Source organism: Lutjanus erythropterus, chromosome 10 (genome assembly GCF_056507025.1).
Source record: "Lutjanus erythropterus isolate fLutEry1 chromosome 10, fLutEry1.hap2, whole genome shotgun sequence".
Lineage (NCBI taxonomy): Eukaryota > Metazoa > Chordata > Actinopteri > Lutjaniformes > Lutjanidae > Lutjanus > Lutjanus erythropterus.
This window is the reverse complement of record NC_139326.1, coordinates 9620259-9638864: the sequence shown is the minus strand read 5'-3', so window position 1 is coordinate 9638864 and position 18606 is coordinate 9620259. Positions and strand designations below refer to the sequence as shown.

Genomic DNA, 18606 nt, shown 5'->3' with positions numbered 1-18606 from the left:
ACTCTGGGGTGGACACAGGCAGGGCAAAGCAGTGCAGGAGGAGGCGTGGACGATGGAGGCGAGGTCATACACACGAACATCCTGCTGACTTCTGGGTCAAAGGTCAAAATTCAAGGGGCACCAACACAGAGCCGACCTGCTCACTCATTAATCTTTATCCCGAATCTTGCAATCCCTGCATCTAAGGACAAGTGTATTTGGCTGGAAAATCTAAACCTTCTACATGACCCCTACTTTTCTGGTTAATTAGGATAATTTTGTATTAGCCTGCTGGTCTGAAAAACCACTTTTTTTTTATCCATCTCTATGTTCTAAAATGCCAGAAAATGCAAAAATCTGAATTCTGCTCTGGTTTGGACTGTTAAATCTATTATCCATGTGCTCGCTTACACTCTTAGAAATAAGGTGCTCACTAGAACCATAAAAGGTTCTTCAGCTTGTCCCCGCAGGAGAACCATTTTTGGTTCCTGGTAGAACCTTTGGTAAAGGTTCCACCTAGAACCCTTTCAGTGAGTTCTATCTATAACACAACACTCAGGGCTTTACCTAGAACCATCTGCGAAAGGTTTCAGCCAGAACCCTTGAAGAGAGGTTCTAAAGAAGAGCCCTTTTATGATGTAATGTTTCCACCAAGAACCCTGTTTATCCAGATTTTTTTCACTGTCTGAGGGTGCGAAAAAGAACCCAACCAATGGTTTCTCCCAAAACCCTTTTGTATTCCAAGGGTTTTATCTAGAACCCATCCACAAACCTATAATATTCTAAAGTTTTTATTGAGAATCAATCCAAGGGGTTCTACTGAGAACCCATTTTTTTTAATGTAAAAATCATCCAGGGGGTTCTACCAAGTACAAGAACCCTTAATGAAAGAGTTCTTCAAGAATTTCAACAATCCTTGATTAACTCTTTCTTCCATAAATGGTTCTCTGGATGAAAGGATTCTTAATGAAACCCTTAGTCTTAAAAAGAACCCTTGACCAACGCTTTCTTGAAAAAGAACCTCAGCCCTTCGGGAAGAACTCTTGTGGAACGCTTATTTCTAATAGCGTACAGTACATTGAACAGAAAAGTGTCTTGACATGGCGCTGGGCCGGCGGGGTGTTTTCTTCACTAACTCATTACGTTGTCTGTCCTGACTTCCATCCACGGAGTCGTAAAAAGCCAAGGCTGTTAAACTGCACAGTATTTCCGAGACACCGCAGCCTCAAAAAGACACACCGCTGCTGCATACTGCCCTTGTCTCAACGCATCTGACCCTGTCCAGCATGCATTATGCAGGCATGGGGAAAGCAAGCCGAGCCCAATATCAAGATGTGAATAATATCGCGTGCTTCCTCGCAGGATAGGGAAACCTTGGTTGGGACTGTGTTAACGATCTCACACTGCTAACGTGACTGAGTGTTAAAGATTTCAGGTAAGAGGACAGGAGTGGGAGAAGACATACTGTATATATGTATAAGGAGAAAGATGGCTCACTGTGTGATATGAGAATCATTCATGTTACATCTCCAAAATAAAATAAGTTATTAATACACAGTCCTATCTATCTATCTACATCAATCAAAATGGACATCACATCAACACGTATATATCTATACACAACTGGGCAGGAGTGGATGTAACAAACCGCATCTATTTACATTTAAGTATTTTTGACTGGGGAGTGTTGTAAAATTGGGTTCACTGTAACACTGAAAGTTTTACCAAGTAGAAAAGTGCTGGAATGATGTCATCAATATGGTACACTACGGTTTCCTTTTTGAGCTCACAGAAGAAATGGCATGTGTCCTTTTCACCTAGCATTCATTGCATCGTACATACAGCGGTTTGACTTACATAATAATGTAACGGTTTATTCAGTTTAACTTGATGCTTTGAGTCCATGGTACCTTCAAGCCCACATGCTGAAAGAGTTAGCTACGCAATGGCTGCTCGGGGTGGGGACAGCTGTAACAGTTCATTAAAATGATGAGGATTTCTGCATTGTGTGCATGGAAAAGTTTGCAAACTCTAAAAGAAGTGCGGTACATTTTACACAACGGATAGAAACCTTGACTTGGTTTTGTTTGTTACTTTAGATTGTACACTTTATTCAAAACTCCTACTTAAGTATGCATTACACTATGTAGTATATCTCACAACTTTCAAAATCACAGTTCACTATTTAGTAGGCCTACAATTTGAATCAATATCCAAACCCAATCTGCGTTTTTGTAGCCAATAATAAAAAAAAAAATCATATATAACGCTGCAGCAGGCACACTGACATGAACAGCGCAGGAGTAACTTAGAATTAAGATCTGGAGATAGAGAGCATCATCAACTCTTAAAAAGTAACAAATAGTCTAATTCGTTGCTTGGACTTTTATTTAAGTATTTTTAACAGCAGCAGTTTTAGATGTAGTTGAGTAATATTTTAGTAATTTAACAGTACATCTACTTGAACACAGATTTTCAGAACTCTTTCCACCACTGCAGCATGAATATCAAATAACAAATTCAAGTGCAACCCTAAAATTAAATATACATATAAGTGACAGCAGATTTAAGTTAGTTTGACTACATTTACTGCGAATGACATGACGGATTATTTGCCATAAGACCTTCATGTCAGATAGTGTGAAGCAAGTTCATCAGCTGTATGACGGGAGAAATCGGCACACATGTACATTAAAGAAGTGTGAGAGAGTAAGATAGAACTGCGGCTAATTATCCCTTATTAGAGTGTGTGTAAAGGTACTGCCAGGGGGGGTGAGAAAAAAAAAAGCCTGTGTTGACAGCTCACACACCGCCTGCTAGTCCCACAGCAGCCTTAACTCTTGTCAGACACCAGAGACTGACGTATTTTTCACACACACACACACACACACACACACACACACACACACACACACACACACACACCCACACACACACACACACACAGACAAACATACAAACATACATGCATCGCTGTGATGCTACCGCCAGCAACCAAAGTAACGCACAGATAATCAATGAAGACACTATCGTCTAGATCTTTAAAATCTTACTGAATGAGAGCTTTAAGGAAAAAATAAAAGTCTGTGCCCAGTTGCACAAAAGCACTTAGGCTAAGGTTCCCTTAGATTTTCATTTAAGGATGTCTTAAGACAAAATGAGTTGCATAAAAACACCCTATGAATTTCCTTGGGGTGATTTAAGGCTGGATTTGTGGTGACTGAAGACAATTAGGGTTCCAAAACAGCTCTTACTGAAGGTTCTACCCAGAAAAATTTGCATCTGAAGAACCTTTTTTGAATAAACAAAACACTTAGGGAAGTAGACAACCTAAGAGGGTTTATGCAACACTCCTAAGTGAAGCTCTGAGCTGATAGATATTTTGCTAAGGGGCAGTTTAACCCCCAAATCAAAAATACATGTTTTTCCCCTGGCCTGTGGTGTTATTTATCCATCTAGATTTTTTTGGTGTGAGCTGCAGAGGTTTGGAGATATCAGCCGCAGAGATGTCTGCCTTCTCTCTGACATAATGGGACTAAAGGGCACTTAGCTTCTGGTGCTCAAAGCACCAAAAATATGTTTGAAAAATTCAAGGCCGGTGTCTCTTTCCAAAAATCACGACCTGGTTACGCAAGATGATTAACAGACCTTGTTTTGAGCAGTTTCATGTAGGAACTACTTTCTTTCTAGTAGAAAGAAAGTAGTTCCAGCAGATTCTACTGCAGAAAGAAAGTCGTTCCAACATGAAACTGCTCACAACAAGGTCTGTGGATATCTTGAGGAACTGGGAAAATATGTATGTCTGATTTTGGGTTGAACTGTTCCTTTAAGCTTGAGACTTAGGGTGGTTTATCCAACTGGGCACAGGACCTCATTGAAGCGGCAAATTATGAATTTAATTGGCAGGAGTGAAACATCTCTGAAGAGGACAACATTGTTTAATTTCTCATCACTTCGACCATATTTATTTTCACAATGCAATTAGATTCATGCAAAGGGTCGCTTCCTTTGTTTGACCACAAGGTAAACTGACTGAGCTAGGTGCCTCCCGCCGTGTGTGTGTGTATATGTATATGTGTGTGTATGATTAGGGGGTGTACGGTCAGTGTAGCATGATAAGAATGTTGCCGTGTGTTTGCAGAGTGTGTGTTCGGGAGATAATAATCCCAGCGGTCAACAAGAGTGAAGGGCCAGAGCCGCGCTGACCGGCCCACCATCTGAGAGAGAAAAAGAGTGCGAGGGAAAGAGGGAGAGGAAGAGGGAGAGAGGGAGGTAGCCATGTGGTTAACACTTGCTCACTGAGAGGCGACTGGAGCACGGCCAACCTCTTCACACACAGGCTGACCACACAAGAGCCTCTCTTTCTCCCTCTGCCTCCCATCCTCCCTTCATCCCTTGTTACCTAACATTTCCTTCCCTAGCTTCCTCAGCTAGCCGCCTCCCACCTTCCCTTCCTCCTCCCCCCCAACTACCTTCTTCGCATCTTTTGTCTCCTCCAAACTTGCCCAAAATTCCTTCTCCCTCCCGTTTTTTCTCACCTATGTCTCTTCTCCTACCTCCTCCCACGACCCTAAACTGTCACTCCATCCACCTCCCCCCCATCGCGTCCACTTTTGATGAGCGTCTGTCCTTCTGTCCCTCCACCCTGGCTCTTCCTTCCTGCCTTCCTTTTTTCGGTCTCTCTCCTACCTCCCCCCTCCGTGCCTCTCTGACTTACCCGTATAGGGATCCTTTCAGTCTCCGTCTCCTTCTGCGGGTTACGGTACTTCTCATAAAATTCCCTCTTCTTTTTGCCCTCTTTGTCGTCTTTGCGTTCCCTTTTCTCAGCGGGTTCGTCCGAGGGTTCAGTAGGAGAGGGCAGAGGGGAGGACTTGGCTGGCTTCTCCACCTCCAGGTAGTTCTCGTTGGGGTTGAGCACCATCACACCGTAGCCCTCCTGCAACAAATTAAAAAAAGACATATATTTGTGTTTTAGAGCCATGGTATCAACATCATCTACATCAGATACTGTAATAATAAGTGTGATTTCAATCTGTTAACTATCTATATCTATATAGCATAATATAACTAGAGCACAACATTGGCCTGATATCACAGATATATCACCTCGACCTATATGAAAACTTTTTTTAAAGACCATATAATGCAGAAAACTGCTTGGGGAGATTTAGATGTCACACAGTGGGGGACATTAAGACAAGAGGAGCTCCCTGTTCATAATTGACTGACAGTATTTTATTTTAGTTTTTATTTATTCTTTATTTTTTCCTCTAATTATATGGCATACGTATATGTTAAATAAAATAAATAATATTCTTATTTGTTTAAGAAAATAGCCTTCTAAGTACTTTTGCATAGTTAAGCAGCCAGCTTAAAACTCACTGTATCAGCCACCATATAGGTAATCTGTAAATTTTTCCCCTCTAAAAAAATCCTATATCGATCAGGCCCTAAATATAACAAACTATTTGTGTGGACATTTTCATGCTTTGTGATGTAAAATATAAGATAAAAATTAAGCAGGTTGAGAAGACAAAATGCATCAAAGAAGAGTAGAAAATGTCTATGGGGAGAGGACTCTGCATCCACAGCATATCAATAAAACAAATAATGCATAAAAGAGCATAAAATATATGTGTGAGAGGAAAATCTATAAGAAATTCTAAATTAAAGGAGCAACAAGGGAATTTGTGTAATTTTCCCTTTTTAATTGTTTGTTATTTGTCTTTTTAAAATGCATATATGAACTGTCTTAAGCCTAAAATGTTGACAGAACAGTCTGTGTCATTTTTACTTTTTACATTAACTTAGTCAAAGCTATAAGGAAACACCCCATGGTAACCTCTGCTACATTAAAGTTCAGAAACGTTCCTGCTTAGTCCAGGTCTGGTGTGGATATCTATGAGCAAATAATACTGTAACAAACATCACTTTAAAAAGACACAGACTGTGGGATGACTGTGGGGAAAAGATGCAAATCTAGAATGAAAGAAATGGCAGAGAAAGAGAGAGGAGAGAGTGTCACTGCCGGGACAAGCCTGAGAAGTAACTGGGGGATTGGAATTCAGCGGCAGCGGTTTCAGTTGGTGAGTAGCATTTAGTGACTCCAAAGGCCATGTGTCACTTAATATCAAACCCAATCGATCCCACCATCACTCAACGGAAGAGTTAGCTGCACATGGATCTGTGTATGTGCATGTGTTTGTGTGTGTGTGTGACTTGAAACTTCTACCTCTTCTCTTTTTAAAAACTGCAAAATTAATATTTTAATTAACATTAATAATAATCAGCGCACTACTTCAAAATGCAACAAATTAAAAGAAGTTAAAATGTGGAAAATTTGTAAGAAAAAAAATACACTGAAGTGGTTATAATAAGAAAGAGTGACAGAGAGGAAATGTATTGTGGAGAAAAGGAAGTTTTCTCCTAGCCTTTAGTGACTTCTTCAACTTGGAAGCCTTTTTAATTAACTGTGTTTATTGTCCCAAGCACTATGAAACTAAAGCAGGAAATGGATGGATTCCTGTTTCACTTTGCTTGTGCTTTTCGCACACAAACCCCCATTGTGAATACACACACACACCCCAAAGACTCAAACTTATGGGGTGTACGCCTGTGCAAACACACACACACATACACACAGAGAAGACACACACTAAGGAGTACGAAGACATGAGTGCTGACAAAAAGACCTTTAGGAGATGTGAGAGGGAGTTAAGAGAGGCAGCAGCGGCGTTGTTCAGCTTCCTCTGCACATCGCCATCACACACTATCTCCTCAAGGCGGCACGTCTCCTCTTCCTTAATAAGTGTTAACACAATGTGCTTGTCTTCCGTTGACGCAGCATGAGTGTGTGTCCCTCCTGTGCCCGTCGACATCAAACCTGCCACACACCCCTTCCCTTAGCACCTGCCGTGTGTTGACGACGGAAAAAATGACACTTTCTCACTTTTTACACAGATTAAAAAATTTGACTGATTCTCACTCCTTTTCCAAATTCAGACAAGTCTCTCCTTCCCTTGCTGGACATATTTGTAATGTAATACTTAATAGAAATAAAGATAATTAACTTAAAAAAACAAGTTAAGTAAGTAAAATTGGACATGATTACATTTAAAGTTTGTGTTACAATCACTTAACTTTTATAGCTGCTTCTGAACAGCACTGAAAATTCAACAAATTGTATTTTGAAATTCTAATTTCAGCTTTAAATAATTTCCTGATACATCCGTAAAATGATGGGATGAAGTTTTGCATTTTACTCCAAGGCACAGACAGTCTAATGGCAATTTAGAAAATGATCTATGACTTAGTAAAAAACTGTCCAAAAATGTCCACTTTATAGTTTGTATGCAAATTCTAGGTAGCTGGAGTTTCTCCAAACTTGTATTTTTATTAGTCTGTGTGTGTATCTCAGGGGAAGTGAAATGTCATGTTGGAGAAGTAAGTCCAGCTGTGCACTTGGAAAAACACAACTGGTAAAGGTAAAGGAATTTAAACTATTTTGAAAATTAATTGTTTAAATAAAAAAAAAAAAAGATACATAATGGCAGAAAAAAATGCCGTTTTCAGCCTTTAAAATACAGAGATTTCCTGCTTTTCTTTGCTTATTATCATATTAAACAGAATAAGACAAAAGAAAACATTTAAAGACATCACCTTGTACATTAAGAACAGCTCATGAAACAAGTTGTACATTTGTACAATTGTTGATTTGCAAGTGAAAAAAAACCCATTAACGTTGAACCTTGTATGTACGCGTACATAAAGCAGAAAAAGTGAAGTTGAAGAGCCTATGGACGAAGATCTATTAAGGAGACTTAATTCAGCCTTCAGACATCACAGAGACATTTGCACACAAATACAGAAGTTCAGACACACCAGTGCAGACAGACGGATCGCCTGATGAAGAAGAAACAGGAGCAAGCGAGGGAACAAGGGAGCGGAAGAGATGGAGGGAGACAGGAAAGAAAGAGTGAGGAGCAGAAAGAAGAGGTAGAGATGGATACTAAAACGATTAAGATAGAGAGAGAAGGAAGGAAGGAGAGACAGAGAGAGATGTAGTCAAACCAGATCCACACCAGCTTTGTGCCACTGCCCACTGGTGGCAGCCTGATAAAATAACTGACAAGACCAGTTCAGCCTATGGCAGCAACATCATAAAAACAATAATATTTCAAATCAATAAATGATTAAATTCAGTACTTATCAATAAAATGTTTATATGAATTAACTTAAAAAAAGACTAAATGAAAGGCACAATGTAGCGTCCACAAATTTCCCACTGACAGGAGGAAAAGCCTCTTGCACTTAACCGTCCCATCACTTTGTGTGCATTTCTCCTTTCCCTTAATCCTGGTTCACGAGGCCAAGAGTTAATGGTTTAGCAACACTGCTCCACGTGTTGTGATGCTAACCCTGAGTGGCCTACAACCATGTTTGGTCTTCAGTGCTCTTACTGGTCAATAACCCTTCCTGGCCTTAAGCACACTATTGGGTAACCTCAAGTGGCCCGGTTCCTAGCCTTTAGCGTCCGTATGCTAACCCTTAGTGGCCTATAGCCTATATATGGCCTTTCCTCCTCTGGAGAGGCTAACACCTAAACGAGCTAACAGTGCTAACCCTTTCAGCTGTCCAGTCACCCAGAAGGACATTGCTGTAAAGGCGACCAGTGTCGTCGGCGTACTTAGTCTGGAGGAGCGGGGCCGCCGAGTTCACCTCCATGTCGGAAACCATCATTTATTTGAACACTGAGAGGTCTGTGCTGGTGTCAGGACAACACTGCTCTGCCTGTCCAGACACTTCCTCCTCTCATTCTTCCTCTCCATCAACCAAATACACAACAATAAGTCAAATGCTTGATTGTAGGATTGATTGTAATTTTTTTCTTAACATTTTTTTTTTAAATAATTTTAACTTCCATTGAAATAAGGCTCTTTTATAAATGGATTCTTTTATTTTGCAATGTTTTTCTTATAAGAGAAACACTAATTTGACACTATAATTGTCTAATTATATACGGACCTATCTACATAAAAAATAGCAAATGTTCTTAGAGAAAAAAAGACACAATATTTAAATTGAAAAGCACAATGACAACGCTTTCCCTAAATCCCACAGAACTAATTTCTCCCACAGAGCTAATGTTCATCATCCTCGTCTTTGCGTTGGTTTGTGACAGCTAAATCTCTCCAGACACCCCTCTAGACTTAGGTCATTCGGTCTTTGTGTTTCTAGCTAACTGTTAAGTCTCTCCCACAGACACACACACTGGATACACCTGCTAAATCTGATCTTTGTGTTGTGATGTGCTGTCAAAGTGTGAATCTTACACAAATGCACATTGCAAACCTTGGGTCACGTCGCTTTTTATGCCACTAAATCTCTCTCTCACACATTGCTAACATTGGGTCACTTTGCCTTTGTCCTGTGCACACACACTGCCTCCAATGAGACACACACACACACACACACACACGGTGCTCCAGCGTTGGGTCAGACTTGTCTTTCTGCTGCAGTATGCAGGCTAAGTCTCTTCCCATGCCCTGTGGGTGCCCCTGTGCCACTACCACACTGAGTCCCTGCCCCGGGGCCAGCGGTCAAGAGGGTCGCCCCGACCCCTCTGAGGGGGGGCACCCCGACCCCCATCACCCTGCTTCGGACGCTCCTTAGCGCTCCTTTGTCGGCCTGTCCCGCACCAGATAGCACAACAAAGGCTGCCGCTGCTACGGAAACCAGGGCTTGTCTCATCATCGTGATGGAACCCTTCCTCCGTCATCACCCGCTCTCCCCACATGCAACGTTGTGAAGTAGGGCTGCAACTAACAATTATTTTGTTGATTAATCTGATTTGATAAGTCGTTTGGTCTATAAAATGTCAGAAAATGTTAAAAAACGTTGATCAATGTTTCCCAGAACCCAAGATGACGTCCTCAAATGTCTTGGTTTTTCCCAGAATTCAAAGATATTCAGTTTATTATCATAAAGAAATAAAGAAACCAGAAAATATTTGCATTTAAGAAGCTGAAATCAGAGAAATTTTCTTTAAACAATTACTCAAACCGATTAATCGCTTATCAAAATAGTGGGCAATTAATTTAATAATCGATTCATAAATGATGAATCATTGTGAAGCTCTTAAGAAACCCAAATTCTTACTTCTATCTGCAATGTATTGTGAAAAAAATAATTTAAAAAGAAATCAAATATGATGCTAATAAATATCATGATATTAAGCATCATTTTTGAATTGCCATTAAAGAACTCGAGCTGCACTGCGCTGTTTTAACAATATCGTCAATACTCTTTGATGACAATGATGTGTCCTCTTTACGGTCAAATTAGATGCCGCTTGTCCACTAGAACTTTGATGCTAACAGATCATTATTTTCCCTTCCAGTCGCATTATTGGAAAAGAAAGCAGATAGCGTGTGTGTGTCTGTGTGTGTGTGTGTGTCCACGTGAGCAAGTACACAAGTGCGAGGGAGAGTAAATAAGATGTCCCTTTAAGACAGCAGCACCTCTATTTTTCCAGTGGCGTTGTAATGAAATGAAATGTGTCTAATGTGCGGGAGCGGGGAGTGAGGCGGCCGGAGTGAGAGGGTGTTTCATCTGTGCGTGTGGAGCTCAGCGAAGCTTTGATGTGAGAGCTCTCATGTAGCGAGCAGGGCTTTGGGCACAGGGAAAAGGACAGCACTTGACAGGTACAAAGCATGGCTGATAGCGGTCACGGGTGCATGCAGTGAGGAAAGTGAATGGTATGGTTGCGTGAATTTGAGGTTTTATGTGTGGCTGTTTGCTGAATAGGAGCATATAAATGCTCTTCTTCGCATCGCACTTGTATTTTAGTGCATTTATGTATCAGGAATTAGCATGCAGCCTATAGGCGCCCATTGAAATTGGATCTCGGGCAGCTTACTTTATTAGTTTTTCTGTCGGGGGGCTGTTAGGATCAGGGCAAACGGCGCTCCCTTTTCTCAACAGCCTTCACTTCCTCGTTTCAGCAATACGCAGCTCCCGATTCGCTGCTCAGGCTTGACTGACAAGGGGGAAAGGGTCACCCAGCATGGCATACCCAATAAGAGGAGGAGGAGGGGAGGGATGTCTGCAGGCTACAGTCGGGTTTGAGATCTGAACGAGGCACAATGGCTGACCGAGAAGAAAGGCGAAGTTGGGAAATAAGCGACAGCAAAGCGTTGGCATCGCAATTTGTTTGCATCAAACAAGAAAAAACAGGAAGGAGAAAGACAGAAAAAAAAGCCTCAATGAAGAGGTATGAAGCAGCTGAGAAGGAAGGTAAATACTGTAATAACAAGTACACTCTCGCGCTCCCTCTCTGTCAGGGCCACCCTGCTCCGTGTGACCTTGTCTGTCTCCGTCTCTACGTGAGCTTTTTTTTTTTGCATGCAGGGCCCCTTTATCCATCCAATCCCCATCTTTTCTCACTCCTTTTTCCCACTCCCCCTCTCCCCGAGGCTGAGATACCACACAGATCGCACAGTAATGTCAGATTAAGTCACGGTGCCCCCTTTCTCATTTTAACACAGCACCAGTCTGAGACCCCCCCCCCCCCCCCACCGAACACACAGCTATGTTTCTCTAAAGGCAGAAGGGTGGGAGAGTACTTACTGTACCACTGGGGCTATGAAAAGACATGTGTGGATGTTAGGGGGGTGATGTGAGAGGGGATGAGACGGGATTGTCATCAGCCTGTCAGCACAAAATCAATCATCCTCTTGATAACTAGCGATACCCAGGGGGCCGTGCAAGTACTTGCAAAGGAGACTTAAATGTTAGGTTACTAAATAATATTATGTTATAGTTTCTTTATGGGATAGTATGAAACATTTTTCCTAATAAGCAATGTATAGACTCATATACCTTAATCCTTTTCAATCATTACTTATGACCCACTACATATGTGTCGTCATGGCTATATCTGCAGAGACCCTGCACTCTGCCTGTCTTTAGGGATCCAAGCAGCGTCGCTCACTACAGACCCCTATTTTGCGTTTCTTCTTCTTCCACTCCTCCTCTTCCCCTGCTAAAAGTGTTTGTGCAGCAAAGATCATGAGGAGAAAACCAAAATTTGCAGGCGGATTGCAAATTCCACCCACTACTACTCATTGACCCCAAGATGGCGCTGTAATAATAACCTTCATATTTTTTGCAGCTATCTTAAAAACGGCTTTGAGTAGACTTAATATTCTACTAAGAAGTTCTGAACATTAATCAGGATCATCTATGGACTTTACTGATAAAGTTATCAAAGGAATTTTGACGACAAACAATTTAGATTTTCGAAATATCAATGTAAAAATCAAGGCACGTACCAAGGAGTGCTGACTAAGCTTAGGCATTCAAGTGCATTGCATTTCACCTGTCACAGACGCTAAAAATGTTATATCTTGTAATCGGCTGCATGGATTCGTATGAAAATTGTTTTGTATGATCTAGGGTCATCACTCTATCACACTAATTAGGATAAGGCCAAGGGTTTGAATCATTAAGTGGCAAAATCCTACTTGCCCCCACCAGTTTGAAAGATGGAAAATTCCACCCATTGCTCAGAGACCCCGTCCCGTTAAAACTTGCTTGCAGGTCTCGTACTCATTAATTTGCTGGACACAAGATCTTTCTGGTGCACTTACGGAAAACTTGGACAAATACCAATTCTGCTGATTCTATTAGAACCTCGATTAAGACGTGGTTCACCTAAAGTAAGTTGCATAACTCACAACACATACATAAAGGGATAAGAAATCAGAAAATATTTACATTTAAAGAGAATTTTGACTATATTTCTTTAATAAATTACTCAAAACAATTAATCTGTTGCCAAAATAGTCGGCAATTGATTCAATAATCGATTCATAATCAATTAATCCTTTCGGCTCTATTGTTAAGCTCTTCAGAAACCCAAACTGTTGCAACTATCTTAAATATAATAATTTTAAAAGAAAACATATAATTGATTGAAAATGATTAATTGTAATTTACTATTTCAGAACTGGAGCCATACTGTGCTGTCTTAACAACCAAAATGTCACTATTTGACGTCCTGGGAATGAGACTCAACAATCAACTATCTTTCAGCTCAGACAAGTTCCACGGATTCTACGTTTTAAAAAAAGACAACAAAATGTTGACAAAAACAAGATAATGGGCTGAAATTGCAACATTAAGACATGGTTCACCTAAATTATGTGGTTGTACATACGGTGCATATGAGATACATGTGCTCAACTTCCTTTTTTGATCCCCTGCTTAACCCCACATCTCTGTATGTTTAAGCAATCAATTGAACAGCCAACACAAATGTTTACATAGGAAAAGTAAGACAAACTGGAGCTTCATCTCCCCATCTGCCCTCAGAGTTAATTTTAAACAAATCGCCCACTGCATGGGTTTCTCCTCTAATAAAGAGTACACATTTAATTAAGTTTCTCTAAATTCGACTTTTCACTTCAAGTTCAAAGACTGTATTCGGTGTTTGCTTCCACTAATGTAGTCGTACGCTAATTTGGTCAAAGTAAATAAGACTCGGTGGTAATGATTGTTTCTTTCTTGATCTTAATGAGCACAAATAGTTTAGGTCAGAATGAGAGGCTAACCTTTTGAGCTAGTCAAGTAGTTGTGTCTGTAATAAGCAGCAGCGTTTTTAACCTTGGCATGGATGTCTGGGCTCATTTGGATATTGTTTATATGTGGAGCTGAATATTTATAAATGAGTTCAAAGTGGAGCAGTGGGGTGGAGGAAGTGAAGAGAATAGCACAGCTTCTGATCCCTGATGCCTCAGCTTCTTTTCATGCTCGCATTTACATTTCTTTCTCTCTGTTTCACTTTCTATTTCTTCTCTTCCTGTCTCGCTCCTCCCGATCTGTCTATTTTCAGCACCTTAGTGAAAGGGTAGACATAAAGACACTCGCACAGACACTGTTGAGTAACTCACTGCGCAATGCCAAAGCCACTTTATGTGTCAATTATTTACCATGCTCCGCGTCTGTGGATCTGTGATTTTGTTCAGCCACTATCTATGCAAGCATCCGAGTGTCTGGACAGACACATAAACACACACACACACACAAACACACACACACACGGAGTTTGGAGGCCTGCTTCATCTGCTCTCAGCATGACACACACAGAGGGAGGTGCAGGGTTGGGGGTGGGGGTTGCTAGATTGGGGGTGGATGTAGCATTAATCACCGTCCAGGTGGAAATTGTCAGAGCTATCGATTGTGCAAGTAAATGTTACACAAGTCATTTGTCAATTTTTTTTTTTTTTTTAACAGAATACCAGAGTGTCATTCGCAAAGATGCAACTGTGAATGTAAACTCACCTACACTGATCATTTAGAGACGTCTCACCAGATGTGTAAGAGGACGTCCTCAAATGAGTTGTTTTGTCCACAACCAAAAGATAATCAGTTTACTGTCATACAGGACTGACCAGAAAATATTCACATTTGAGAAACTGAAATTTGAGACATTTTTACTGAAAAAAACATCTCAAAATGATAAATCAATTATCAGATTAGTTGGTTAATAATAGATTAATTGATTAATCGTTTAAGCTCCACTGATGACCCCTGACTAAGTGACATAACTTATGGTTCTTTCATATTATATTCCATGCATAACAACAACAGTACAGAACAACTGGAAGATCCACCCAAACACAGGACAAGAGTTAAAATGGAAAGATATGCAAGTTTTCTGTGTTTTCTGTGGCCTGTGTTCACATAGAATTGTCTCACTCATGAAATTAGAAATATACAGGGAAATATAGGGACTTAGTCTCACATGTTGATCAGAGTTTAAGTGTATGTTTGGGAATGGCTGACCATGCAGCCCCCATGAAGCTCTGCTGACCCCCATTGGTGGTTAAGACCCCTAAATTAGACAAACTTAATAATCTGGAATATTACAATAATCTATGTCTCAGCCATCGGTGCTGCTTTGCCAAATCAGCTGCGTAATAAATTAATAACATTTCCAGTGCACTTTAATATTAGAGTATCAAACATACACAGGGAAGGAATTACAGTAAGCAGGAAGAGTCCTGAGCCACAGAGGGAAAGCTATTGGGAAATAAATACAGGAGGCTTATTCTGACGCCGTTAGCATTTTGATTTATATATTCTATATTGTCTCCCCTAAGCATACACATGTATTTTTAATGAGGGCACAGAGAGATATAGATCATGGAATGATAGGTGCCTCCCTGCCCTCCTGCCTAACTATTTAATGTATAAATCAGGGAGAGAGGTGAGCAGAGAGGGGGAGGCAGAGAAGCCACGAAACGAGGGGAGACAGGAGGCGTGGAGGCATCCCAGGAGCAACCCTGTCCTGAAGGCCACTAATAACTGAGCACGGAAGGAAGGAAGACACAAATCCTGAGTTCAATGGGCCTAGGAAGGAAGGAATACTGTGCTAAATGAAGATGATGATTATAATGATTATGGTTATAAAGCACTATTTGGCTGCTATTCAAAATCTCATTTATGAACAAGATTGGAAAAAAAATAAGGCGTCTGACCTCTGCGGTGACAGTGAAATATCCAACAATGACACTAAATGAGACCAAAAAGTGAGCGCTCCTTTCAGTTCAGCTGAAGTTCCACCGAAGAAATTCCACCACCATGTGAATTCTTAAAGAGCGCCGTCGATGAATGTTTCTACTTCACCATCTGGACAGGTAGTTAGTGCGTTAACACACATGAACACACACACGGTGGGTGCGAGACGCATGGCCATATGTACAGCCTGAGCCAGCCGGGGTCAGTGGCAGGACACATCTAAACATTGCAGACACATGAACACATGCATGCATGTGAATGTACAGACCGAGGCACATACCCACCACCGTGGTAAAATAATACACAAGTACATGTGTGTATATGCCATGGCAAATTACAAAGAAAAAACTTTACAGTACATTTATCTAGTAAATACAGAAATATCTTCTTCAGAAATCTTCTTCCACTAGGGGTCTCTCACATGAAAACAGCAACAAAAGACGTAGTTTGATGATGTGAAGTAGCGTGGGATCATGGGAGTTTTTTTCTTTATTCTTAACAAACCACCATTTCTGCTGAAAATCTATCTGACATAACTCAGACATAAATCAAGTTCATAGATGAGTTAATACTGCGTTTAGTTAACTCGTGTTTTCCCAGAAGTTATAGCAATGAGCAGCTACCTACATTTTAAGAAAGATAGTTTCTCTGTGTTTGTACACTGTTAGAAACATTCATAATGTTTATATATACTCAAAATATATAACATATGTCTAAAGTTTTTAGTCATTTTAATGTGTAAATGTTATTCATTAGAGTTGTCGCAATACCAGAATTTTTAACTTTGATGCAATACTAGTAAAAATGATATTTGATACCGCTTGGGTAGGGATGTTAATGATTAATCATTAATCAGTTAATCTCTGCTAAGAATTTAACCAATTAAAATGTATTATAATTAATCGATAGTCAAGAAATGGCAGTAATTGCGGCTCATTTGACATCATTTTGTCTGACGGAGGCATTTGTTGAAAAAGGGGACTTAAAATTGAAGTTAATATGAGAAAGAAATTGAAAAAATTAGTTGAGAAAAATGCACAATATTTGCATCCCTAGTCCTGAGCACACATAAAAGGATATGTTTTTAAATTTTTCTAATTTAAATTTTAAATTCACAATCTCCACACAGTGCTGTTACAGAAAAAGTCACTGAACATTGTCCAGTTTTGCTGCTGCATGCCAAGTTTCAGGCAGGAATAACCTGAGGAAATTTTTTAAATAGTTTTGGTGTTTTTGATACAATAATTAACTCTGTACACTTTGAAACATGATATTGAGAAAGTACTGAAGTATCGTAACTTTTAACAACCTTATTACATATTATAGCTTTAATAGAATATTCAGAATATTCAGGCTTTGACTGCTCAGATGAGTTGACGAATATGTAGGTGTGATGCACTGGGTGTCATCAGTAAACAGGACTGTGTTGGTGAATAATGAGACCATGCTGTTGCACCCAGGGTATTAATCTTACTGAACATCACAGGACAATGCTGACCTCCAGGGGTCAAAGGTCAAAAAGGAATCCCTTCACCCATGCCCTGTTATTGTGACCTAGGAGGGAGAGCCACAGAGAGAACTGGTGGTCCTGTCAACATCGCTGGCTGTTGCTATGTGAGGTGTGTGTGTGTGTGTGATATTTCATGGTAAGTGTGACCTTTCACGAGATGAAATTTGCTCTTATATGTGTAAAATATTCATTTCTATCGGCTGTGATACGGTACACTGTGAGAGTGTAACACGTTACAATCATGCAACTGGCTATAAATCTGAAGGCCACAGCATTAACACACACACACACATGCACACAATGACACTCACACACACTCCAACAGTCCAAGAGTGTAACCTCTCTCTAAGTGGAGCTGCACCACAGGTCCATGAGTCAGGGGAGGTCGCCACAGCCAATCACAAACTGTGTTTGAAGTGTGAAGGGTAAACACTATGGCCGCTCTGTCCTGCCATTTACTCTGCTTATTTTCACAGGATGTAACCTAGAACAGAGGTGGCGGAGAATGGAGTGTATCTCTGTGTGTGTGCGTATGCATGTATGTCTGTGTGTTCACGCACATTTTCCATAGTGTCATTACCACATGGCTGGGTTTATGCTTCGCAGCACACACATGGAGCTACGCATGTATGTTGGAATCCCCTTCATCCTCTCGCCATACGGCCAAATACACGTGGAGAAATCCTTGCTGTGGCAACTAAGGAAACCATGCATGGAGCAATAGACATTTTCCTATTAACCCGATGTAGCCTTCAAAAACAGTTGAAAGCAATTTACCATGGAAAGCGGCTGTAAAACACATCCTCTCTCTTCAGCTCTCACAGACCGGCCCCCTCAACCCCACCACCACCACAATCCTCACTAGAAGCTCTTTCAATTCTACCACTTTTTTTTTTTTTAAGACCACCTGTTGTCTATTATTTTTACATACTGCTTTTCTCATAAATCATAACACTCTGTAATTAATCAAGCTGTCAAAACAGGGACCGGAGGTCACCTGGAGGGGTCGGAGGTGGTTGCAGGGCCGATGGAGGTCAGGGTCACACCGCATTCCTCATTATCAAGTTGGGATGGGAGAGGGGCCGGGCAAACAAAAGCGAAAGCAGATGGAGGGGAGGGGGGGGGGGGACAGATGAAAAAGAGAGACAGAGAGAGAGGGAGAAGGAGAAATTGACAAAGAAAAGTGAAAGAAGCTGTCAGCTGCCTACAGACAGGGGAGGCGATTCTGAGGAGGGAGACATCACATAAAGAGGTGGAAAAAAGGGAAGAGAAAAAAAAAGACAGAGGCATGAAATAAGAACAAAAGAAATCTACAAGATGTTTCTACTGTATAGACCTGAAATTGGCTGCAGGGAGGAGAAAGAGAAAAGAAGGAGGTAGGGTGGTGTGGCTCCTTCGATGAGAAAATAGGGAATCAGCTGTGGAAGTATGATTGTTATCTCATTCTCTCTCCTAGTGTGTGTGTGTGTGTGTGTGTGTGTGTGTGTGTGTGTGTGTGTGTGTGTGTGTGTGTGTGTGTGTGTGTGGATGTGGGT

The 18606-nt window shown here is 40.8% G+C and overlaps 1 protein-coding gene across 1 annotated transcript in view; it reads right to left on the bottom strand.

Moving 5' to 3' along the window:
- The window catches only part of arb2a (ARB2 cotranscriptional regulator A), a 239966-nt gene that overhangs the window by 148581 nt on the left and 72779 nt on the right, over positions 1–18606 (bottom strand). The window contains exon 7 of the mRNA XM_084728154.1: positions 4697–4915. Coding sequence (XP_084584280.1) covers positions 4697–4915 — 219 coding nt within the window. The remainder of the gene's footprint in view (positions 1–4696; positions 4916–18606) is intronic.